This window comes from Somniosus microcephalus, chromosome 4 (genome assembly GCF_052327205.1).
Source record: "Somniosus microcephalus isolate GS21.2 chromosome 4, FLI_Smic_1.0, whole genome shotgun sequence".
In the NCBI taxonomy this organism is placed as follows: Eukaryota; Metazoa; Chordata; class Chondrichthyes; order Squaliformes; family Somniosidae; genus Somniosus; species Somniosus microcephalus.
In genome coordinates this window covers 245,447,138-245,473,447 of record NC_140990.1, presented here as the reverse complement: position 1 = coordinate 245,473,447, position 26,310 = coordinate 245,447,138, and the positions used below count along the sequence as shown (strand labels likewise).

Here is a 26,310-nt window from a genome sequence, read left to right as displayed (position 1 = left end):
TCTTTGAGTTTCCTCTAGATTTTATTAGCTTACTTTGTCCCATTTCATTAACACCCCCCCCCCCCCCCCCCCCACCCCACTGCCTGCATCCAAGTGGGCTCTGAGGGCTCCCAGGCATCGTTTTCTTACCCCCCTACCCAGTGAACATTTCAATCTGGTAATCTTTCATGCTCCTCCATGCCCCTCCCCTCCTCCAAATGGAGAATGCTGCCTGGACTTCGACAACAGCACAGGTGAGGTCGGAAGCTCATTAAAGCATGGCATCGTACTGGTGTCGTACTACTCATTGAGGCCACTTGTTGGGCCTCCAAATTTTAGTGCTACAGTGCAGCCCCTAGTGGATATTTTTCATGTTTTTGCTATAGCCAGCATGCACGTTTTTATAAAGTGGTCGATCTCAAAGTGCTAGACCCACAGGTAGTTGAAGTTCTATTTTAATATTTAGAATGTTCAATATTTTCTTTTCAATGCATTTGGGGAAAAAAATGAATAAAGTAAACAAATGACTCTAACATTGGAAATTAATTAAACAAATTAAAGTGCACACTTCTGACTGACCTTCAAGAAGTTTACTTCATTGTTGATAGCAATTTTGATGCTAGCATAAACTGAGAATTTATTTTATCTGAAGCAGGTCACTAGCTAAAATAGATTCTGTACATATGCCCCTAATTACTGTTGCAGAGGAAACGTTATAATCAGTCTAAACTATGAATACCTGCCAATTTTACGCTGTGACACTCAGTCTAACTTCCTTTTGTAATTTCTAATACTTTTAAATACTCAATTTTCTGTTATGCTGAGCAGTGCTAACGTTTTAAGAGAATTGCCATTTTTTTCAGTAAAGTACCTTTCCTTCTGCTGTCATTATATTAAACTTGTGTGTGATTGTAGAAAATAGTGAAAATATCATTGACCTGGAGATGGAACTTTGGAAATTCAGTATGCTCCTCACGTGACCTTAACAGTGTCCAAGAGGTCTCCAACTGGTGACAGCAACTACATTGCCGGATTGTGAAACTAAATTGTGACTTATGATGATTGCTGTGCGGAGAACATCTTTGGTAATTTCACAGGTCAAATGAGTTGTAGTTGCATGGGAATAGAGAAAGGTTCTAATTCCTCATCATAAAAATTATTATTTTCCAAGGTGTCATTTTTTTCCCATTTTCTTTTAATTAATTTGGAGTAATCATGACAAAATCAGAGTTTTTATCCTGAGTCAAATTTGGAAAATTTCTAAATTTTATGTCATACATTTTTGAAATAACTATAGTTAAAATAGAAGCAGGCTGGGAAATTGGACCCGTTTGCGCCTGCCATTAAGGCTAGTTTGGAAGAAAAATGGCAGCTGCCTTCTGCCCACTTCCAATGTGGCATGCCGTGGCCGCTGTTCTGGGCAGGTTGGCAGCGTTGCCGTTGCCTGTGCTCGATCCAGATATTTAGATGAGCCAGATCGTGAAGTCAATTGGTGTGTAACGCTGAATTGACGCACGATTTAGTATTTTGGACGTTGCCACTCCTAATAACTACTCTCCAAAGCATGCACGGCAGAACGACAGACTCACTTAAAGGGACATGCGCAACTTTCAGCTAAGTTTAGATTTGTGCTTTTGTACTGCTTTCTTTACATTTTATTGGAGTAGTAGCTGGGTGTAATACACTTAAAAGTTGTGTAAAGTGTGCAGGGAGTGCTGCTGGACGTTTGCAAGGCTTTGGCTCTTAAAGGAAGGCCTCTGAGAAAACCACTTAGTCCCAGTCCTGGGGCTCTAGTTGCAGTTCCCCTTGGGCTGCAGCATGAAATGGAGATGGAGTAGAGGCAGCAAAGGGGACAAGCTGTTTGCAGAGGGAGGAGGAAGCGGCAGAGGAGGAAGTGGAAGGAAGGAGGCAACCCAGACAACCCCTTTCTGGTTGGGATATCTGGGATCGAATCAGCTGCCTGCGGTACCAGTGAACACAACCCCAATATCCCTTTCAACATTTGTCTTGCATCTTCCCTTCCCTCTGTTACAGACTATCATAGCATCCCCTTGGCCCCAATGCAGAAATAAAAGCCACCACAAAGCAAGCTTTCCAATCCAACTTTATCCATATATGCAACCAATATTACATCAAAAAATCAACTAATCACCCTTGTGCATTCCTTTAGTGAGTGTCTTGCGTGTGCCTTGCAGTGCTCTTATGCACTGCTATCCCAGTGGCTGCAGCATGGCTGGTGGCAGGCTGCTGACTTTCAGTGGGGGCATTGCAGATGGCCTTGCAGGATGATCTCGAGGAGCTGGTGGCTGGGACCGTCAAATCGAGTGACTGTTGTTTCTTCTTCATTCTCCTCTCCCTCTTCCTGTTGACCCACTGGCTGGCCAGGCTGGATTTCTTGGGTGCCTGAAATGAGGAAGGCACAAGGGTAGGGTTGTGGTAAGGGGAGGGTGGTAAAGCAAGAGGTGCATGCTTACACCATGTGCAACTTGTAAATCACAAGATATTGTGGGATGAGAGGGAAGTGGGATGTGAGCAGGAGGAAAGTGTTTGAGGCTGCCAGCAACTTGTATTCTTTCAGGCCCGCCACTGGCCAAGGGTTCAGCCGTGCCCCTGCCAAGAATGGCCAGCACCGTCTCCTCCAAGGGGGTGAGGTGACGCTAGGATTGTGAGATGTGCCTCATGTTTGGTAGCGATTGTGGTAGGTGTTTGGTAGAGATTGTGGTAGGTGAGTGATGCGGGGGGAGAGGTAGCGGGGTCGTGCATTGAGCAGTGTGTGAGGCTAGTTGTGCAGTTGGTAGGAGATGCATTCACTGACCTTGCCACTCGTCTGAGGTCATGAGTCTTTTTTGGGTACTGGAGCCAGGTACTGGGATCGACACTGCTGGCCGTGACCGCCTCGGCGATCTGGTCCCACATCCTTTTTGGAGGGCCTCCTAGCCCCCAGTGGGTAGAGGACCTCTCTTCTAGTGTTGACCCCTGCACAAAGCTTGAGTGCTGCGTCCGAGACCCTGGGTGCCTTTTCCCTGGCCTATTGAGCCATTTGTGTTAGTGCTGAAGCACTTTTACCATTTTTGATCAGCAGAAGGCAGCTCACCTTTAAGAGGTGCAGACTACCTTTAAGAGGTGCAGGCTAGTTTTTAGTGAAGCTTAAGTAGCTTTAAGTAAATCTAGCCTCGCTCGAACAATGCGAGCTTGGTCAGAGGTAGGTTTCAAGGAGCGTCTTAAAGGAGCAAATCGAGGTAGAGAAGTGAAGAGATTTAGGGAGGGAATACCAGAGCTTGGGGCCTTGGCAGCTGAAGGCAATACTGGAGTGATTAAAGCCGGGGATGCTCAAGAGGCCAGAATTAGAGGAGCGCAGATATCTCGGAGGGTTGTAGGGCTGGAGGAGATTACAGAGATAGGGAGGGCCGATGCCATGGAAGGATTTGAAAACAATGGAATTTTAAAATCGAGGTGTTGCTTAACTGGGAACCAGTGTAGGTCAGCGAGCACAGGGGTGATGGGTGAACGGGACTTGGTGCGAGTAAGGACATGGGCAGCAGAGTTTTGGATGACCTCAAGTTTATGGCGAGTGGAAGGTAGGAGGCCAGCCAGTAGTGCGTTGGAATAGTCCAGTCTAGAGGTAACAAAGACATGGATGAGGGTTTCAGCAGCAGATAAGCTGAGGCAGGGGTGGAATCGGGCGACGTTACGGAGGTAGAAATAGCCGTCTTAGTGATGGCGCAGATATGTGGTCGGAAGCTCATTTCGGGGTCAAATATGACACCAAGGTTGCGAACCATCTGGTTCAGCCTCAGACAGTTGCCAGGGAGAGGGATGGAGTCGGTGGCTAGGGAACGCAGTTTAAGGCGAGACTGAAGACAATGGCTTCAGTTTTCCCACTATTTAGTTGCAGGAAATTTCTGCTCACCCAGTACTGGATGTCGGATGAGCAGCGTGACAATTTGGAGACAGCAGGGGGGTCGAGGGAGTTGGTGGTGAGGTAGAGCTGAGTGTCTTCAGCGTCCATGTGGAAACTGATAGTGTTTTTGGATGATCACAATTTTTTTCCCCCTCATGTCACCTCTGGTTCTTTTGCCAATTACCTTAAATCTGTGTGCTCTTGTTACTGATCCTTCGGCCATTAGAAACAATTTCTCATTTACTCTATCAACACCCTTCAAGACTTTGAACACATAAGAACATAAGAAATAGGAGCAGGAGTAGGCCAATCGGCCCCTCGAGCCTGCTCCACCATTCAATAAGATCATGGCTGATCTGATCCTAACCTCAAATCTTCTATCACTCTGCATCCACCCGAACCCATGTAATCTCCCGGGAGAGGCGAAAAACCAGATAAAGACCCAATGGCCAATTTGGGAGAAAAAAATCTGGGAAATTCCTCTCCGACCCATCTAGGCGATCGAAATTCTTCCAGGAGATCACTCTGTCCCTATATTTTCTACAGTACTTACCTTCTGTAAAGGTGATCTCCACCCCAGCCAGGAACAGGAATAAAACCATCTCCTGAAATCTAACACAGAATTAGAACACAGTAGGAGCAGAACCAGGCTACACGGCCCCTGGGCCCACTCCACTACCCACAGGGCCATGACCATTCCGAACCTAGACTCATGTCCAATTTCCTGCCCGCTCCCCGTAACCCTTAATTCCCTTTACTTCTAGGAAACTATCTATTTCTGTTTTAAAATTATTTAATGATGTAGCTTCCACAGCTTTCTGGGGCAGCAAATTCCACAAACCTACCACCCTCTGAGTGAAGAAGTTTCTCCTCATCTCAGTTTTGAAAGAGCAGCCCCTTATTTTAAGATTATGCCCCCTAGTTCTAGTTTCACCCATCATTGGGAACATCCTCACTACATCCACCCGATCAAGCCCCTTCACAATCTTATATGTTTCAATAAAGATCGCCTCTCATTCTTCTGAACTCCAATGAGTAGAGTCCCAATCTACTCAACCTCTCCTCATATGACCACCCCCTCATCCCCGGGATTAACCGAGTGAACCTTCTTTGTACTGACTCGAGAGCAAGTATGTCTTTTCTTAAGTATGGACACCAAAACTGTATGCAGTATTCCAGGTGCGGTCTCACCAATACCTTGTACAACTGCAGCAATACCTCCCTGTTTTTATATTCCATCCCCCTAGCAATAAAAGCCAACATTCCATTGGCCTTCTTGATCACTTGCTGCACCTGCATACTAACTTTTTGAGTTTCGTGCACCAGGACCCCCAGATCCCTTTGTACTACAGTACTTTCCAGTTTCTTGCCATTAAGATAATAACTTGCTCGATGATTTTTCCTGCTAAAGTGCATAACCTCACACTTTCCAGTATTGTATTCCATCTGCCAAATCTCTGCCCACTTACTTAGCCTGTCTATGTCCCTTTGCAGGCTTTTTATGTCCTCCTCACTCACTACTTTCCGTCCCATCTTTGTATCATCTGCAAACTTTGATATGTTACACTCGGTCCCCTCCTCCAAATCGTTAATATAGATTGTAAAGAGTTGGGGACCCAGCACTGACCCCTGCGGAACACCACTAGTTACTGGTTGCCAATCTGAGAACGAACCATTTATCCCAACTCTCTGCTTTCTGTTAGAGAGCCAATCCTCCACCCACGCCAGAATATTACCCCCAATCCCGTGATTTTTTATCTTGAGCAATAATCTTTTGTGTGGCACCTTGTCAAATGCCTTTTGGAAGCCTAAATACACTACGTCCACTGGTTCCCCTTTATCCACCCTGTATGTTACTTCCTCAAAAAACTCCAGCAAATTTGTCAAACATGACTTCCCCTTCATGAAACCATGCTGAGTTTGTCCTATTAAATTATGTTTATCCAAATGTCCTGTTACTGTCTCCTTAATAATGGACTCCAACATTTTACCAACCACAGATGTTAGGCTAACAGGTCTATAGTTTCCAGCCTTCTGCCTACTACCCTTTTTAAATAAGGGTGTTACATTAGCAGTTTTCCAATCTGCCGGGACCTTTGCTGAGTCCAGTGAGTTTTGGAAAATTATTACCAATGCATCCACAATCCCTACATCAAATCTCTCCTTAACCTTCTCTACCTTAAGGAGACCAACCCCAGTTTCTCTCGTCTCTCCACATAGCTGAAGTTTTTCATCCCTGGTACCATTCCAGTAAATCTCCCCTGCACCTTCTCTAAGGCTTTGACATCCTTTCTATAGTGTGGTGCCCAGAATTGGTCACAATTCCAGCTTGGGCCGAACCAGTGTTTTATAAAGGTTTAGCATTTGTACTCTGCCCCTATGCCTTTTTAACAGACTTCTCAACTTGTCCTGCCACCTTCAAAGACGTGTACGTACATCTCTAGGCGCCTCTGTTCCTGCACCCCCTTTATAATTGTACCATTTAATTTATATTGCCTCACCTCATTCGTCCTACCAAAATAAATCAGTTCACACTTCTGCGTTAAATTTCATCTGCCATGTCTCTGCCCATTTCACCAGTCTGCCTAGGTCTTCCTGAAGTCTGTTACTATCCTCCTCATTGTTTGCTACATTTCTGAGTTTCGTGTCAACTGCAAACTTTGAAATTATGCCCTGTATACCCAAGTCCAGGTCATTAATATATATCAAAAGGAGCAGTGGTCCCAACGTCGACCCCTGGGGAACACCACTGCAAACTTCTCTCCAGTCTGAAAATCATCCATTCACCACTACCCTCTGCTTTCTGTCCCTTAACCAATTTTGTATGCATGCAGTCACTACCCCTTTAATACCATCGGCTTCAATTTTGCTAACAAGTTTATTATGTGGTACTTTACCAAATGCCTTTTGAAAGCCCATACACACATCAACTGCACCACCCTCATCCTCCCTCTCTCTTACTTCATCAAAGAACTCTATCAAGTTAGTCAAACATGATTTGCCTTTAACAAATCCATAATGGCTTTCATTTATTAACCCATATTTTTCCAAGTAACGATTTTGTCCCGAATTAATGTCTCTCTCAATTTCCCCACCACTGACATTAAGTTGATTGGCCTGTAATTGCCGGGTTTATCCCCCTCCCCTTTGTTTGAACAGGGGTATAACATTTGCAATCCTCCAGCACCACTCCCATATCAAAGGAGGATTGGTAGATTGTGGCCAGAGCCTCTGCAAATTCCACCCTTGCTTCCCTCAGCAACCTAGGATGCATCCCACCTGGACTGGGTGACTTTTCTACCTTGAGTGCTGCCAACCTTTTAATTTACTTTTATCCTATACAATGTCTCTACTGCCACCTCCTTTACAGTGACATTGGCAGCATCCTCTTCTTTAGTCAAGGCAGATGCAAAGTACTCATTTAGTACCTCCGCCATGTCCTCTACTTCCAGAAGTAGATCTCCTTTGTGATCCCTAATCAGCCCCACCCTTCCTTTGACTACCCTTTTTCTATTTGTTACCTGCTAATCAAGTCTCATACACTCTCTCTTTGCCCCTCTTATTCCCTTTTCAGTTCTGCCCTGTACTTTTTGTATTCAGCTTGGTTCTCCACTGAATTATGATCCCGACATTTATCATAAGCTTCCTTTTTCTGTTTTTATCTTTAGTAATCCAGGGAGATCTAGCTTTGGATGCCCTTCTTTTCCCCCTCATGGGAATGTATCGAGTCTGTCACCGAAGTACCTCCTCTTTGAAGGCCTCCCATTGCTCTTTTAATGATACAGGCTTCAGTTCATAGGAGACTTTGCCTGCTTCTACTTCTGCTTCTGCTTGCGCCTAACTCTTTGCTGTTAGCACAAGACAAAAGTGTATGGAGAAATCCCACAGTGATGCTGGGTAAATGGAGGCAGCATTTTAATATTACTGCATTCTGCTATGCTACAGAATGATGGGATGTATAGTTCCTATAGGTGTTCCTCATTTTGGTCATGCACTTGGCTAAGCATAGTAAGTGAAGTCCAGTTGCTTTCTCACAGGAATGTTGAAAAGTTGGAGTACCCCTTGATTTTTTTCACACACATACCTAATAGCTAACTTGAGAATGGTATTGCCTGAGAACTGGGAGGAGGACTGCTGCCACTGAACAAAGATCTGAAATAAGAGTGAAAAAGTGGAAGGAGAAAATTTAAATATTCTGCACTCAGCAAAATAAGAAACATCTTTGCTGATGAATGGAAGATTTTCTTACACCTCAATCAGTGCCAGCATCAAGCACCCCAAATTAGGTTTCGATGAAGATATAAGTGAAGGGCAATACAGTGTAGCAAGTTTTCAAATGGATTTTCAAATATACCACTTGAACTGTTTCCTTCAGGTGGCCACTATTCCTTATAACATATAAAAGATATGTAATGATTTTGACAAGGATACTTTTGGACCTGTTGAAATTTTAATTAAGCTGTGTATTTCTATTGCCAAATTCTTCAGTCAATCCAATGATTGCAAGTTTAGGAATGTACAGCATCAGAAAAGACCCTAATGGTCCATCAGGCTGATCTCAAAGTCTGAAAAATATTGTACAGCAGTCCATTTGTCATTTCAGTTGACCGATTTCCTTGCTGAACAGGCATCCAGCTTCATCTTGAATTCACCAACACAATCAGGCTGCACTGTCTCCCAGGGCAGTGCATTTCACACATTCACCAACACAATCAGGCTCCACTGTCTCCCAGGGCAGTGCATTTCACACATTCACCAACACAACCAGGCTGCACTGTCTCCCAGGGCAGTGCATTTCACACATTCACCAACACAATCAGGCTGCACTGTCTCCCAGGGCAGTGCATTTCACACATTCACCAACTCTGTAAAGTAATGAAATCTAAACTTCCTGTTCACTGTTACTCTTTTGAGCTTCTGAGTTCATGTCTCCTTGTGGAGTTTCTGACTTTATCAAATGTATTATTATTATTATTTGCCAGTGGACCGCCTGTAGCATTGTTCGATGAGTCTGAGCATAGTTTTTCTAATTGTTCCTTGCCTTTATTTTGCAATTGTTCTACAATGCTAACTAAATGTCCCATTCCATAGCTTGCACTGTCAACATTGGTTGTAGTTGTGCAGTTAGAAAGGAGGAAGAATAAACTGCTGTATATTAATTTTACTGAAAATTATTAGAGAAAGCATGAACCACAGATTTTAAATTTAAAGACAAGGGAACAAAAAAGCAACTTAGAAAGATGTAAAATAAAAGAATCTACAAGATATTTTGGTGGTGTCGATGTTAGTATAAAATAAAGGAAAACATAAATGTAAATAGTACTTTTATATTAAAAAAGTACTTTTGGAAATAAGCTCATCTGAGTATTCAACATTGTAAACACTGTTTTTCACTAACAATGGATGAGAAAAATTACAAGTTTGCTTGACCCCCCCCCACCCCAAAAAAGATGAGGCGCACATCTCAATGTGACAATTCAGGCTTTCTCCCAATTTTCTTTATTCATGTTCACAGCAGAATGCAGTTTCCATAGAGAAATCTATGTCCTTTATTATCGCAAACTCACACCTTTATGCATGCCATGAATGGGAGTAGTGTGCCACAAGATTAACGATTATCTTTCACTGAGATATTTCATGTCAGAGGTTACACAGGCTGCCCAACAGGCACTCCCATGCTTTCCGAAAGGAAGAAAATACCACGCTGTCAGACTGTCGTTCAGGCTGAAATTAATCAAATTTATTTTTTAAATATTTTAATACACCGAGATAAAAGACATGCAGCTGATAATTCAAAAGTAAATATTTGACTTGCATTCTTTAAACTACTTCTAAAACCAAAATAATAACATGTCTGAAATTTTAGTCCTTTTTAGAATGTTTCAACAGAGTCTTTGAAAATCATAATGTGAGTGCACTTCCAGCTATGGAGTTCCACCTTACCTATTCAATGTAGAAACAATTGGTTGAAGCAAAGGTATTGCATAGAGAAAGCCAGCAGCACTTATACTTCTATCGGCAGGCTTTTGCTGTGCCAAATCAAAGCCCTTTCACATTTGACATGCAGAAGTGTCTTTAATCAAGTTTAGCTTGCAGGCACATTTCTCGTGTACGGATGGCTTAGATTATTTTATAACACCTGACTTGTATATCAAATAATTTGGCCCTGAGATCCACATTTAGGAACTATTATTTTTTTTTCTTTATTATGTAAATGTCTGTTTCAAAGACAGAATTGGATTTCTAATAAAACTAGTGTGATGACTTCACTCCCGGGGGACTATTGCCCCCCGAAGCTAATAGCTATTTCTAGATAGAATTGCATATTGTTTCACAACAAAAGAATTCCTTTCAGAAAACAAATAACAGAATTTCATTCTAAATTTGTAATCTATTTTATATGAAACAGATATATGGTTTCAAACAAGATGGGACTCCACTTCCATCATACACCTCTTCCCCCACCCCCGGAGGAATGTTACTCACTGGTGCTACTGACGTGGCTCCGGTAGCTTGTTTGGCACAGCTAAACGACACAGAATAATGCTGACAATTCTTTCCATGGGAGGTGTAGAGTTCTTTTTGATGAGATGCATTCCCACTGTAACTATCATCTCCAGCACATCGCACTTTTGTACACTGTGCGGCAAAGGCCATTAGTGTTGCTTGATTGCATTGCCTATGTTTGTCCTTTGCACAAATGCCCTCACATAGCCAGGTTTGCATGTGACAGGCTGAAAACTTCGCAAGTTCCTTATGCTCACTCTGCTCCCAGCTAATGTGCTGTTTATGTGACCACTATATCTTTCCCTTTAACATGTAAGACACAGAAGGCTACCTTGAAGTGATGTTGATTCATATTGTGCCATACCAGGCACCCCGATGAACTGATAACTAATTCTTAGGATGAAATGACCCTCTGAGCTCAGACTGCAAAGCAAGGTCAGTGTTGTTCACCTGCCCCCACGTGACCTCTCGTGTAGTCAGTATGCTAAACTTCTGACAGTTCTTGCCAGCTCACACTACCCAGACTCCTCGTTACATATACTATGTGGCATTCTGTGGGTGAATTACCGCCCCACATGCTGTGCTAAAAGTTAATGTAGCAAGTTCTTGCCTTGGGACTATTTGGCCCCAAATCATTTTTAGGTTGATGAAGCCTCTGTCCCGGCACATTGTTGTCAGCATCCACCAGCACTAACTGCACTGATTTTGCACAGGATTGGCTCTATTTTCCAGCTCGAGCATTCTCCCAATTAATGAAGCTGGCTGCAGATTTCTCATTATTCAAATTATTTCCTAATAACATAAAATGGTACAATGCTGAAATCCCTACCTTTTTCACCAGTCCAAGTTGAATATTTTAGCCACAATTTGGCTGTCCCTGAGCCACAGCTAACGCCAAAGGTTCTACGTGCAGAGAGTAGAAAAAACAGAGAGTAGAGAGGCCTGAAAGGCAGGGTGGGCAACTTAACGTAAGATTGAGGACCACAGGGTTAGCATAAGAGTTAATGCCAAGAACAAGCCTAATAGCTCGGGGAATGGATCAGAAAGGAGGTCCAAGGCTTCTGAAGGAGAGGCCTGTGAAGCCACAACCGATGAAAATATTGTAACGTTTACTGCTAAATTTTAAATTTGTGTGTGTTTATTATGTTGTGAAATTTATTTTTACGGGTAAATAATGGAATGTAGCTGGAAAAGTTTTTTTCTCCGAGATATGCTCACACAGTTCGGTGTTTTAAAGTGTTTTTTATTGGTTTGCCAATCATAATGCATTGCCCCCACAGATATGGCCAACATTTCCTCCATGCTTCACATTTTTTTCCCAGCGGATGCTGTATAAAGCATTTGTTTATGGCCAACGGATGCTGTATAAAGAATTTGTTTATGGCATGCTTAGATGTTTAGTACAGGACTGTTCTGAATGAGGGAGAAGTGGCAGCGGTGGTAACTTGTGCATGAAGAAGGAAAACGTCGGAGTGAGGTCTGGTATTCTAAAATTAAAACTATTAGACCTTGCGAGAAGATGGGGGATTGCTATGATTTGCCTTCTGGCAACTATTAACTTCAAAAATAGGCCCCGGTAACTCACCAGGACAGTAAAAAAAAAAAAAAAAGATTTATTCAGTCCAGTTGCACACAATCTCCATTACAATTACTACTCAGAATGCTGCAATGGTCCCCTCTCACCCCAACAAAGTAGGACCCATGTTAGTAGGCTAGATACAGCTTGTTAAGGGGGGAAAAAAAACACATTTATATAGCATTTCATCATGCACCTGAGCAATGTCTCAAAGCACTTCACCCACAATGAACTGCTTTGAATGCAGTGACTATTTTTATGTAGACAGATTTTACACTGTACAATATTCCATAAGCAGCAATAAGATAAACTGTGATGTCAGCTGTTGTAAGAATTTTTTTTGTGTTGATTTGAGAGAACTGTTTTTGCTTGTCTAGTTGGAAAACTGGGTTTCTTTACAGCTAGAGTTATTTTAAAGACTGGCATCAAAACTGGCCTGGAGTGTGGCACACTTCCTGTTAATGAGCTTATCCAATACTAGACTCAGTAGAAAGTATCAGCCTAGCGCTGAGGTTGTTGACCATCAGAGTGACATGCACAGCAAGTAAATTGTGAGAGTTTACTATGTGGCTGAACCTCTCCATTCAGGCAAGGCCCAGGCGCACAATACTGAAGACTTCTGCTCCAGAATTAGCCGTGCCTCTAGCCAAGCTGTTCCAGTACAGCTATAACACTGGCATCTATCAGATAATGTGGAAAACTGTCCTGTCCACAAAAAGCAGGACAAATCCAATCCGGCAAATAACCGCCCCATCAGTCTACTCTCAATCATCAGCAAAGTGATGGAAGGTGTTGTAGACAGTGCTATCAAGCGGCACTTACTCACCGATAACCTGCTCATCGATGCTTCGTTTGGGTTCCACCAGGACCACTCTGCTCCAAACCTCATTACAGCCTTGGTCCAAACATGGACAAAAGAGCTGAATTCCAGAGGTGTGAGGTGAGCGTGTCAGCCCTTGACATCAAGGCAACATTTGACCGAGTGTGGCATCAAAGAGACCCAGTAAAATTGAAGTCAATGGGAATTGGCGGGAGGGGGATCTCTCTACTGGCTTGAGTCATACCTAGCACAAAGGAAGATGGTTGTGGTTGTTGGAGGTGAATCATCTCTGCCCCAGAACATTGTTGCAGGAGTTCCTCAGGGCAGTATCCTAGGCCCAACCATCTTCAGCTGCATCATCAATGACCTTCCCTCCATCATGAGGTCAGAAGTGGGGATGTTTGCTGATGATTGCAGTGTGTTCAGTTCCATTCGCAATTCCTCAGATAATGAAGCAGTCTGTGCTCGCATGCAGCAAAACCTGGACGACATTCAGGCTTGGACTGATAAGTGGCAAGTAACATTTGCGCCACACAAGTGCCAGGCAATGACTATCTCCAACACGAGAGTCTCTAACCACTACCCCTTGACATTCAATAGCATTACCCTCAAGGAATCCCCCACCATCAACATTCTGGGGGTCACCATTGACCAGAAACTTAACTAGACCAGCCGCATAAATACTGCGGTTGCAAGAGCAGGTCAGAGGCTGGGTAATCTGCGGCGAGTGTCTCACCTCCTGACTCCCCAAAGCCTTTCCATCATCTACAAGGCACAAGTCAGGAGTGTGATGGAATACTTTCCACTTGCTTGGATGAGTGCAGCTCCAACAACACTCATGAAGCTCGACACCATCCAGGACATAGCAATTCACTTGATTGACATTCACTCCCTCCACTACTGGCACACCGTGGCTGCAGTGTGTGCCATCTACACGATGTACTGCAGCAACTCGCCAAGGCTTCTTCGATAGCAACTCCCAAACCTGCGACCTCTTCCACCTAGAAGGACAAGAGTAGCAGGCGCATGGGAACACCATCACCTCCAAGTTACACACCATCCTGACTTGGGAAATATATCTCTGTTCCTTCATTATCGCTGGGTCAAAATCCAGGAACTCCCTGCCTAACAGCACTGTGGGAATACCTTCACCACACGGACAGCAGAGGTCGAAGAAGGCGGCTCACCACCACCTTCTCGAGCGCAATTAGGGATGGGCAATAAATGCTGGCCTTGCCAGCAATGCCCACATCCCATGAACGAATAAAAAAATGCAGTAGTACTGAAGCCCTAGGCTCCAGAGAAGCAATTCTAACGTACATGACTAACTTTGAGAAGTGGAGATTTGTAGAAAAGTAAGATGGCTGCTCGGAGCACTTGAAGAAAATTCTTTCTGGCATTGATTGATTGTGGTGATTAGTTCATTTTTGGTAGCTCTTTTTATAAAAAAAAAAAAAAAAAAAAAAAAAATCTGAGTGATTTGCTTGCTTTCTGTGGATTGTGAGTTCCTGATTTGATATTTTTCCTACCTGTCTAAGTTTGAGCCAATCAACATGGTTGAGCCAGTGTAAATAGTGTGATGGACATTTTTTTTGTGCTATGAGCAAATTTAAAGTGCCAAACACATTCAATGTGTGACCAGCACTATAGGCAAGGCTTTTAATTATATAGTTGGATGATGGAATACGAGGCATGATTGTGAATTCTGTATTGGACTTATTAGAAAACAAATTACAATATCTTAACCTGTGTTAACTGAAAGTGCAATTTTACTTTTAAAAGTGATTTTATAATTTTTTTAAGAAAAAATAAGTGTACAGATCATTCGATGTCTGGGAAGAAATCGGTAACCGTAAATCGAACTATTGCATTTACCGTTCAGAAAAACTTAATGCAATTTAAGCACTCAATCTTATGTTAGGGACTAATATATTTTGAAATGACTCATACTCTGAAATAATTTACTATGTGTTTCATTGAGTTTATGGAAATATTTACAGAAACCACAAGTTCACTGCACAACAGCAAACCATATTCATTAATATTTTACATTTGCCACTAGTAATATGCCTTAAGCATATGTTATTCTTTCTGACCAATACTAATGACTTTTTTTTCTTTCTTTTGATTTTTGTATATAGTTTTCTACCTTCCTCCTCCCCTCTTCCCCCAATCCCACAAGTAAACATGCTGTCCTTGGCCTAGTCATCATCAGCTGCTTCATCAGTGACCTTCCCTCTGTCATGTCAGGAGAGGGGCTGTTCACTGGAAATTCCATAGTGTTCAGCTCCATTCATAACTCGAGCCTATAAAATGGGAAACCTGACCCCAACCCGCTGCAAACGTGTCTACTTCTGGTTTAACCGGCGCGGGAGAGGGTCGGGCAAGTAACCTGCTCTCAAGAGGTGGGACTGTAACTAATATTTAAATGAGACTGCATGCCTCAGATTTTAGCAGTGATTTGGCTGTGGGCTGGGTTTCCCAGACCTCTGGAAACCCAGCAGCTGAAGGAAGGCTAGAACTGCCGGATCAATCGGGTGAATGCTTTTCCAGCACTGCTTATGGGCCCGGAGGAGCAGGAGTGCTTCCCTCCGGCCCCCCAAGCTAACCTTCCATGATCTGCCTTCCTCCCCCCTGATCTGATGCCAACCACCCCTGCGATCCAGTTTTCCCCCTCCTTCACCACGCTCTTTTCCTCCCTCCTCTCTGGTCCCTGGCTGCGGTTCTCTACCGCAGGCCTTCCCGCCCGACAGCTAGCCAGCCTCTCAATCTGGCCAGCTGGTGGGCGGGAAATGGAGAAAAAAATTCCAATGAGGTCCTTCCATTAAATTCGGCAGGACCTCCGTGTTCCCTGTATTTCAGGATTTCCCGACCGCTAAAAGTCAGCCCCACTCCCTGCCCGTAAGTATCGGTGCCTATATGTCCAATATGCAGAAATGTAGAATTGCCCAGGGTCAAACATTGAAACCATGTGACTGTAATTTAGTCATTGTAAATGGCACAAGACCTCTCATGTCCTTTTTAGTCTTCAAATAACTGAAGAATAATCACTCTGCTGGACCATGTGGCTTAGGCTATACTCTTATGAATCAGGTTTATTAAAAGTAAAAAAATTACACAGCAAGAAATTGGAACGACAAATTTCATTAACTTGCACCGTAATACTCGCAGTTCCCAGTCACAAAACAACAAAAGTAATTTTGCTTCACTAACTCTCCTAATCACATTGAACCGGGACCAGCACCCGCAACACAAACTTATGAGGTTGGGTTTACCCCACAGACCCTTCATGTGTTCATTTTCATGCTGATAGAACAGGAAGAACTGGTGAGCTGGCCAAGGGCTGCAGAATAATTTCTCTGCCTGGGCATGGAGCTGTCGATCAAAAAGCAAAATATATAATAGCTCCTGTCTAGCTGACCCCTGGTGGGTCAGTAATTAGCTCTGTCTCTATAAATAGATTGTGAAACAGATTAGTTCCGTTAGAAACCTCTGCATGTTTTGTCAAATTATCTTGTAATTAAAAAAAATTGAAGCATGTACAATAGTAGATAATAATAGCAATAGTAGTAGTGTGTCCCTCATACTCGAGGATGACAGTGCCAATAAAGACTGGAGCATAGGTTCATGGTAGAGGGGTGTGTTGATGACGATGAAGCCCTATACATGGCAGACATTGTCTACCACAAGCGTCACATAACCACTTTTCTGGGCAATTCTGTTGATTCCTCTGACTTTGCGCATCCTTCTGTCTCTCGTCTTGCCTCCACACTGGCATGGTGTTGTAGCTCAAAGCTCTTCACTCCTTCTCTGACTTAAGCACACCATTGCTGTTGTTGGTGGTCAGTATTTCCCAAGAGTCAATGACCATGTTGCACTGCATCATGTGAACCTTCAGTGTATCTTTGAAGCACCTTTGCTATCCACTAGTTCTCCATAAAGCACCTGCTTCAGTAACTGTAAACCATTTAGCCCAGCAGGTCTGAGCATTGATTATCACGGCCTCAGTGCTGATGCTGTTGCATGTTCCAGTACTTTGTTATTAATGATCTTGTCCTGCCAGCTTATATGAACAGAACATGAGAAATTAAACAAATGTATCAGTTACAATTGTAATTAAAGTTGCACAGCCTTTATTGTTTTTACTTGCTGATATGTGAACAAATACTCTTAAAGAAATATGAAGGAGGAGTTTCTAGTACTGCATTGTAGAAGCAAAAGAATCTATGTCCTACTCTTTAGAGACAGCAAATTGACAATGCATTTATCTTATAATAATATAAATATCCTGAGAATTCCATGTCGGCAGTTTAGCACAGGACCCCATCCTCAGTGTGCCACTCCGGGCCAATGCAGTCAGCTGGCTAGCTGGCAGCGCAAATATACCACAGCTCAAACAGTGCTCCTCGTAGCAGCAGCAAGCAACCTGGTGACACAGTTTTAAAGTTTACCTCAGGCTAGTTACCTTGAATACATTTTGCTTTCATATAGTGCACAGAATGGTTGGTGGAAAAATTGAGACATGGTTGAAGGTTGGCAGCATTGCACACTGAGGCAAAGTGCCAGCAAATTGTTTGTCTCTAACATTATGCTCCTGTAAGTCTTTGGGGAGACACACACAGCATGCATGCCAAACAAAATAATGATAAATCTGCTGTGCGTCAAACCTGCAAATTTCTGGTTATTTCACAGTCAGATTTTCCTTTTTCTAACCTGAACTAGTTTGGAATTGCATCAGGAAGAATTAATGAGGGAATGATGTTCCGCTTGTAGCCCCAACACTTGTGCACGATTCTGTGTTTTTAATAGAAAATATTATCGGCACCACCTCTATGATTGTGAAACTAATTAAACACAAAGCACCATTTTGAGTGAAATCTGTCCTCGATAACCTAATGAAATATGTGCTGCTATTTGTATTGTACTATAATTGTAAAAATAAGATCAAACAAAATCCACAAAGCTTCCTTACTCCCACAGTAGCTGCAAAGATTTTTTCGAGATTATTCCATTATTTTGACTAATCAGTTCAGTTTATTTAAAAACACGCTATTTATGGTTTACATTTTTAGAATTAAGCCACTAATTCCATAAGAATTAAGTGTGCGCATTTAACGCAACCCTCATAAATGAAGTATTTTCAAGACTTATTTATATATGTCTATGGTGGGGAAGGGGAGAAATCCTGTCTTGATATTTTGGAACATTTTTCAGTTGGATAAGTCCCACCTCTGCTGGTCAAATATGTTTACTCTTTTATTTGTCTATACTGAAGTGTGATCATGAGTTGGTAGAGTCTATATTTTTGAAATGTTAGTTTCATAACAAAATATTGCTGTATTTCAGGCATTTCTGCGGATGTGCAATCTGCCAGTCCAGGTGCTTTGTAGGGCAAATGCAGAGTACATGTCCCCATCTGGTAAGTATAGAGCTGACTTAAATTCCTGGAGGGGCTGTTTTGTGTGATGCCATGGCAACATATCTGATCCTGTAGCCTATAAACAGCACTGTTCTGGTCATGAGCTATTTTTTTCATATGCTTTTGTGTTACCTCAGTCTTCATTCTCAGTCTTGCTCATTTGAGGAATAAATGACTGGAAAGGTTGCCGTTGTTTGGGAATTTTCATTGAGATTTGTGTAAACTAGGATTGTTCTGTGATGGTATGACCTTGTATGTAAAGGAGCATATTACATATGGATTATTCCACTGTGAATGATTCTTCAAGCAAATGGACATAAATGTTATGCGTACCTACCACACTTTTTTTTATTTTAAAAAATTAGTATTTTTTTAGCAGCATTCACTGCTGGTTGTAATCTATACTGTCCAGTAAGGAAAGAGGAGATTAGATGGTGGTTAGGCTCAAAATTCCTAAGACTGACATTTGGATCTTAGCAATGTCTATGTGATGCTCTTGGCCTTTATTGGGGTTTCCTTTGTGCCTGAACACATATGAATAAAAGCTCAGCGATCACGATGTTCAAAGAGACCTGCAATTCTTTTGTGATACACTTATCGTATGGATGCAGATGAGGCTTTTGTTCCTACGTTTCACCTCATCTATTACCCCAAGGCTGCCTGTGAAGGCAATGAAGAATGAATCTATTCAAAAGAACCATGACGGAGCCTGCTGTTAGTGTGAACTGTATATGAACTGGCCTTAACAGCAGGTTTCATGAATTTGGGTAAAACACTTTTCCATATCTTTTTCTTTTCAAGATATGAAACAAAAAATAATTTGCGTATGTTTGTGCAAAAGCTTAACTAACGGTTCTGTTAAGTTTGATTAAAATAAAACACTGAAGATTTGACACAACATTTACTGCTTAGAGCTGTCAAGAGAAAATAAGAATTTTACTGGAGTGCACCCATAATTCCATAGCAGCAGGTGTTGGGAACAGGGAGAGAAAATTGGAGGATGAAGTCATCCTAACCATTCGTGCACCTCCTCGCAGTTGGTTATTGAGTAGCAATGGTAGAGATCTTGAGAGCAAATCAGCTGCCCTCCCCCTTCAACAGGGAAATACTACATTGTACAAGAGGCCCTAAAAAGGTGATTGGGAACATTAGACTAAAGATATTTTTATTCTTTGAAAATGACTGGGCAGTATGTCAATTGGTATTAAATGTGTTAATCATTTTTAAATCTATTTTGACTACACGTTTACATTTTAAGCCACAATTATTTCCATGACTATAAGTTAGCTTGAGTACTGATATCAGTGGTTTCGGATATAAACTAAATAATTAATGTGAATATAGATTTCATAAATGCTCGAAGAAAGGGTGGCACTATGCATTATTGTGATAGCATGCTATTCCATGGCTCATCGGGTCCCCAACAATATGTTATAATCCCAGCTGTTATCTGAGAAGAAATTCTTTCTGCTGCACCCTCCCCCAACCTCTGAAGGAGAATGTGAGGACAAGGTGATGCTGTCACGCATCTCTTCTAACTGGTTCAAGCGCATCATTGACGGAAGCCTTGGCATAGCCTAACTACCCATCCTCACAATTGGGCAATGGCATCCTCTATAGGAAGATCTTAAAGAAATACAATTAGTAAAAATGACTCTCTTTTCCCCCCCCCCCCCCCCCCCCCCCCCCCGAATTACTTATTGGGTGTGCATTGCCTCGTGTACTACTGAGTCATAGTGAACAGGAAGACCCCAAGATCTATTTGTGTTGTTAGCTTATCTCGGCTAGGTACAGTGCGATATTACAATTAGCCGTAATACCACTGGTTAAGGAGGGGCAAAAACAACCAGGTTCCTACTTCTGATCACTATCCATTGATCCCTGCTGGAAACTGCATGTATGGTTCACAGGTGGGGGCAGGAGTCAGGACTTAACAGAATGGAGGGATAAAGTTTATAAAAAAAAAAAAAAGTGTCAAACAAAGTTGCTGGAATTCCTGGAGCATTGTTCAAGTGAGATGCCAGATTTTTAAAAATGCATTTTAAATTCCTCCATAGGCTGTTTGAAATAACTGAATGATTAAAATAAATGAAACCCTTATCCATGTCTTTGTCACTTCCAGACTCAAATATTCTAATATTCTCCTGGCTGGCCACCCATCTTCCACCCTCCATTAACTTCAGCTCATGAAAAACTCTGCTTCCCATATCCTAACCTGCTCACCTATCATCCCTGCCTTGGTGGACCTAGATTGGCTCCCGGTCCCCCAACGCCTCAAATTTAAAATTCTCATCCTCATGTTTAAATCCTTTCATGGCCTTGGCCCTCCCTGTAACCTCTTCTAGCCTTACAACCCCCCACCCAAACTCTCCTTTTCTGTAACTAACTTCATCTGTGTCATCAGCTGCCTAGGCTCCACACCCTAAACCTCCCCTCCTCTATACCTCCCTCGCCCCCTTTAAGATCCTCCTGAAAACATACTTCTTTAATGAAGCTTTTGGTTATTCCTCCTAATATCACCTTCTTTGGCTCGGTGTCCATTTTTTGATCATGCCTCTGTGAAGAGCTTTGGAACATTTTTCTCCATTAAAGGAATGATATAGATGCAATTTGTTGCTGTAGATTAATGACTCTGTCAAAACAGTACACACACTAATTCTCTGTAAATACGTTACCCAGTGTGTTATAAAAATCGAAAATTCAACCCCTACATATGTATGCTTGTGTGACTCATTTTTGAGTGAAAAGGGGCTTTCAGCAAACCATAAATGGAAAATTTGAGTTACATTCATTAGCCAGGAGCGCTCTGCTTTTTAGATGTCTGTTTGCACCACTAGCGCAGTGCCTGAAAAGCTCACTGATTAAACCCAGAGTTGGAAACTCCAAACACTCCACCCTCTGGAGGAACAGCTCAATGCCTCACCCATTGAACACCCGTAGAATCATGGAATGATATAGCACAGAAGGAGGCCATTTGGCTTTTTGTGCCTATTCTGGCCCTTTGAAAGACCTATCCAGTTGGTCTGGCTCCTCTGCTCTTTCCCTATAAACCTGGAAATTTTTCCTTTTCAAGTATTTATCCAATTCCCTTTTGAAAGTTACTATTCATTCTGCTTCCACCACCCTTTCAGACACTGCATTTCAGATCATAACCACTGCTGTGTTTTTAAAAAAAAAAAGTCCCCACCGTTTTTTTTTTGTATGCCAATTATCTTAAATCTGTATCCTTTGGTTATTGACTTATTGACCCTCCTGCCAGTGAAAACTGTTTCTCTCTATCTACTCTGTCAAAACCCCTCATAATTTTGAATACCTCTATTTAAATCTCCCCTTCACTTTCTCTGCTCGAAGGAGAACAATCTCCACTTCTCCTGTCTCTCCATGGAATGAAAGTTCCTCATCCCTGGTACCATTCTAGTAAATCCCCTCTGGTGCCCAGAATTGGACACAATACTCCAGTTGAGGCTTAACCAGTGATTTATAAAAGTTTACCATAACTTTCTTGCTTTTGTATTCTATGCCTCTATTTATAAAGACAAGAACCCATGTGCTTTTTTAACAGCCTTATCAACTTATCCTGCCATCATCAAAGATTTGTGTACATGAATCTCCAGGTCCCTCTCTTCCTGCACCCTCTTTAAAATTGTACCATTCCGACTTGCTTTCTATTTCCTCTTGAGTGGGTGCCTCTGTGCTTGTCCTTGTATAGGTAAGATGTTGTGACAGAGTTGGTGATGAAGTGGCAGCAGTTGTGGATCGGGACGCTTCATTAGATTTCGATCTGTAAGATGCTTCACAGAAGTGTAATCAGACAAAAATGGACGCTAAGGCAAAGGTATTGGGAGGGGCGACCAAAAGATGAGCTTTAAGGAGAATCTTAAAGAAGGAGAGAGAGGTAGAGAGACAAAGGGGTTTAGAAAGGGAATTCCAGATCATAGGGCATAAACAGCTGAAGGCATAGCCACCAAAGGTGAGTGAAGGGAAGAGGGCTGCACAAGAAGCCAAAGTTGGTGGGATGCAGAATTCTGGGGCCATTTAACAGCTATAGGGAGAGGTGAGGCGATGAAGGGAATTAAACATGAGGATGCAAATTTTAAACTGGAGGTGTTGGGCGATAGGGAGCTAATGTAGGTCAGCAATGAAAAGCTACTGTAAAACACAGCAACACTGCTGTAAGAGTGTACTGTAATACCCAACTGAATACATTCCAACCATCGGCGTTTCACGCTGACCGTAAACGTTTCTGAGGAGCTTTTGTGTGTCAGCATTTGCTGATGAAAATCCACATATTTATTGCCTCCAGCACTGAGTTGAGTCACCCAGAATGTTTTGACAGCTTTATTGTGTGCATGCACAGAGTTTAATGCAGGTGTGGAGTCCTAAGCAGTTTTACACAGGTTATAGGCAAATTCTCCCAGAATACCCCCAAATTTTTTGTGCGCATCCACAGAATGCCAAGCACTTCCATAAATGTTGTGGGTTTCCCTCTGGCTTGGCCCTGCATTTGGCGATTGGTAAGATTTAGTTGTAGTTTTGCTTCTGTATTGAAATTGTTCTTTTTGAGGCACAAAGGAAATGGGGGAAAGAATAATCAGCAGCCATCCAAAAAACAAGCCAAGTCCGCCCCCTCAAGTCTCTTTATTTTATTTTTTTAATAAAAAGTCAGCCACACTCTTGATGAAAACATTGGCCCAGAATTTGCAGTCGGGATGATGGCAAACTGGTAGCATTTGCCGTTATTCCATCTTAGAAACATAGAAACATAGAAGATAGGAGCAGGAGTAGGCCGTTCGGCCCCTCGAGCCTGCTCCGCCATTTAATGAGATCATGGCTGATCATCCAAATTCGGTACCCTGTCCCTGCTTTCTCCCAATATCCCTTGATCCCTTTAGCCTTAAGAAATATATCTAACTCCTTGAATATATTTAATGAATTAGCCTCAACAGCCTTCTGTGGTAGAGAATTCCACAAGTTCACCACTCTCTGGATGAAGCAATTCCTCCTCATCTCTGTCCTAAATGGCTTACCCCTTATCCTTAGACTGTGACCCCTGGTTCTGGACTCCCCCGCCATCGGGAACATCCTTCCTGCATCTAGCCTGTCTAGTCCTGTTAGAATTTTATAAGTTTCAATGAGATCCCCTCTCATTCTTCTAAACTCCAGCGAGTACAAGCCCAATCTCTCTTCATATGTCATTCCTGCCATCCCAGGTATCAGTCTGGTGAATCTTCGCTGCACTCCCTCCATGGCAAGAACATCCTTCCTCAGATAAGGTGACCAAAACTGCACACACTATTCAAGGTGTCGTCTCACCAAGGCCCTGTACAACTGCAGCAAGACATCCTTGCTTCTGTACTCTAATCCTTTCGCTATGAAGGCCAACATACCATTTGCCTTCTTAACCGCCTGCTGCACCAGCATGCTTACCTTCAACTGACAGCAACTTTGGAATTTGGCGCATACGGAATAGAAATACATAGAAGTTGTAACACGGCAACAGGCCAGTTAGCCCAACCATTCCGTGCCAGCATTACCCACCCCCCACCCATGCGAGCAATTAGTATCAATCCATCCCTTTTTCTTTCATCTACCTATCCAATCTAATCTTGACTGTTGACATTGGGGTGCAAATCTTTCGGGGTCCCTTTTATGGGCACGAAGGTGGTGATGCAGCAGCAACGCATGCCTGAAACGGAAGGCCCGAGGCAGGACCAAATTTGAGCCTCGGGTCTCGTCTGCATAAACTAATGTATTTATTCATTTAGAAGAGTGAGCTGAAGGGTGGAGGCGTGGCAGGTGCCGGCAGCTCGCTCTTCTGCATAAATGAATTTTGGACCACTAATTGTCAGGAAGTGGGGGGGAGCTGTGTACAATGGTAGGGGGGGCAATCTTGGCTGACGGCAGCCTGTAGGAGTACTGTGGAGCTGGGAGGAGCACGCCTGCTCCTTCTGACTCCACATTAAAATTTGATTTTTTTAAAAAACCTTTTTGGTAGTGGCCACTTGCTAGGTCACATCCATGCCAGGAAAATGTGAGCAGAGCAGGCCCAGCGTCTGCTCCGTTCAGGGCAGTTCAATTTCTCAGAAGTTGTTAAACAGGTGTTAAGACGCTCATTAGCATATGTAAAGGATGTAATGCCTGTTTTAAGCAGTTGTCCTGGACACCTGAAAAATGGCCCTACCCAATATCAGGTCGAGCATTTTTCAGGCATCCTTGGGGTACAGGACGTTGGTCCTCAAAATTGGCTGTAGATGCACCTGTTTCACAGCTGAAAAATGGGCACTGCAAGGCCATAGTTTCTGCCTCAACCACTAATGTGGCAGTGAATTCTACAGCTTCATAGCTGTAACGGTTCACTTGCTCACTGTTCTCTATCCCTCGCATTAAATCTTGTATCTATGGCCCCTCATTCTAGACCACTCAACTGCTGGAAATAGTCTACTTCTGTCTACCCTGTCTCATCCCTTCATAATTTTAAGCATTTCAACAGTATTTCCCTGTAATCTTCATTTTTCTAACAAAAAAGGCCTGAACTTTTCAAATCTTTCTTTGTCATTGTATTTCCTCATACCAGGCAGCATCCTAGTGAACATGCATTTTACCTTATAAAACCTGAATAGTGTGGAGCCAATACTGCACACAGTACTGTAACTGATGTCATCTTAAGGTTTTATATCATCATCATCAGTTGACTATTGTCAAAGCTCCTGTAATGGTCCTCCACTTTAAAGCAGGGACTTGAACCACGATATTGTGTTTTGAACTGTCTATGGTTGCTCTTTTATTAACTTACAATGCACTGAAGCTGAGTCATGGCTTGCAGGTTGTGAATGCCGTTGGATAATTCAAGGATTAGCTCATCCACCTGTTGATGGCATTCGTCCATCAAGGGCTCCAGTACCACCCTCTTGGGCGTTCATACACCTGATGTTGGCACTTCCCGGCACTCTGACCAGCCATAGATAGTACCATCTACTATTGTACTGTCACTACGATAACAGGTTTTAACACCTGACTCAACATAAAAGGTTTTTTATAGACTCATCATTACCTCTTTGCTTTTATATTCTATAGTTTTTGTGATTAAAAGCTAGAATCCCATTTGCTTTTTTTTTTACAGCTTTATCAACCTGAGGTTCTGCCTTTAATGGCCAGTGAACCTGTACCCACAAATCCCTCTGCTGTTCCACAGCATCAAGCCTAATGCATCACCTCACACTTACTGACAAAAAATTCCACCTGCCACTTTTTAGTGCATTCCTTTATTGTATCATTATCATTATCCCTTTTGGCCTTCTAAAGAATTATCGATACCTTCTATTTTGGTATCCTCTGCAAATTATGATACCATTCTATCTAGGCCTATATCCGAATCTTTGATATACACAATGAACAGAAGTGTTCCCAGAACATGAACTCTGTGGGACACCACTACCCACTTTCAACCACTCTGACTGCTTTCTACTCTCTCCCTTCTCCTTTCTAACTAGTTTTTAATTCAGTTTGCTATCCTTCCCCAATTCCATACACCTTCATCTTCTCTGATAATCTCCTGTGTGGTACCTTGTCAAAGGCTTTCCCAAAGTCCGTGTACACGACATCCACTATATTTCCCCCATCTACCATGTCTGTTGCCTCCTCAAAGAATTCGATGAGGCTTGTCAAGCACGATATTCCCTTTAGAAAACCACTCTGGCTGCTTCTATTTTCTCTTTATCTAGATACAAGGTAATTTCAATAGAAATTGTAAAATTTTCCATACCGCAGATGTTAGACTAACTGGGCTGTAATTACTTGGATTAGCTGTGTCTCTGGACGGAATTTTCCGGGGGGTCAGCGGGTGAGATTGGTGGTGGGTCGGGTGGAAAATTTGATATTTTTGACAGCGGGCCAGGCACCCACTGTCAACTCGCTCCCATGCACCTTTCTCGATGTCGGGTCTGTCAGCGCTGAGTAGACCCAACGGGCAGCAGTGGGCAACCCAATTCAGGTAATTAGTGGCTTGGTTAGAGCCACTTAAGAATGATTTTCAGCTAACCGTTTGCATTTGACAGCTCACCCATGGGGTCCATGCTGGTTGTGGACCATGCCTGCCAAGCTGAGGCAGG

At 42.7% G+C, this 26,310-nt stretch overlaps 1 protein-coding gene across 2 annotated transcripts in view; it reads left to right on the top strand.

Annotated features, from left to right (window-relative positions):
• The window catches only part of mtx2 (metaxin 2), a 73,353-nt gene that overhangs the window by 34,584 nt on the left and 12,459 nt on the right, over positions 1-26,310 (top strand). For both annotated transcript variants that reach the window (XM_085986096.1, XM_085986097.1), the window contains one exon: positions 18,130-18,202. In XM_085986096.1, coding sequence (XP_085842222.1) covers positions 18,130-18,202 — 73 coding nt within the window. The remainder of the gene's footprint in view (positions 1-18,129; positions 18,203-26,310) is intronic.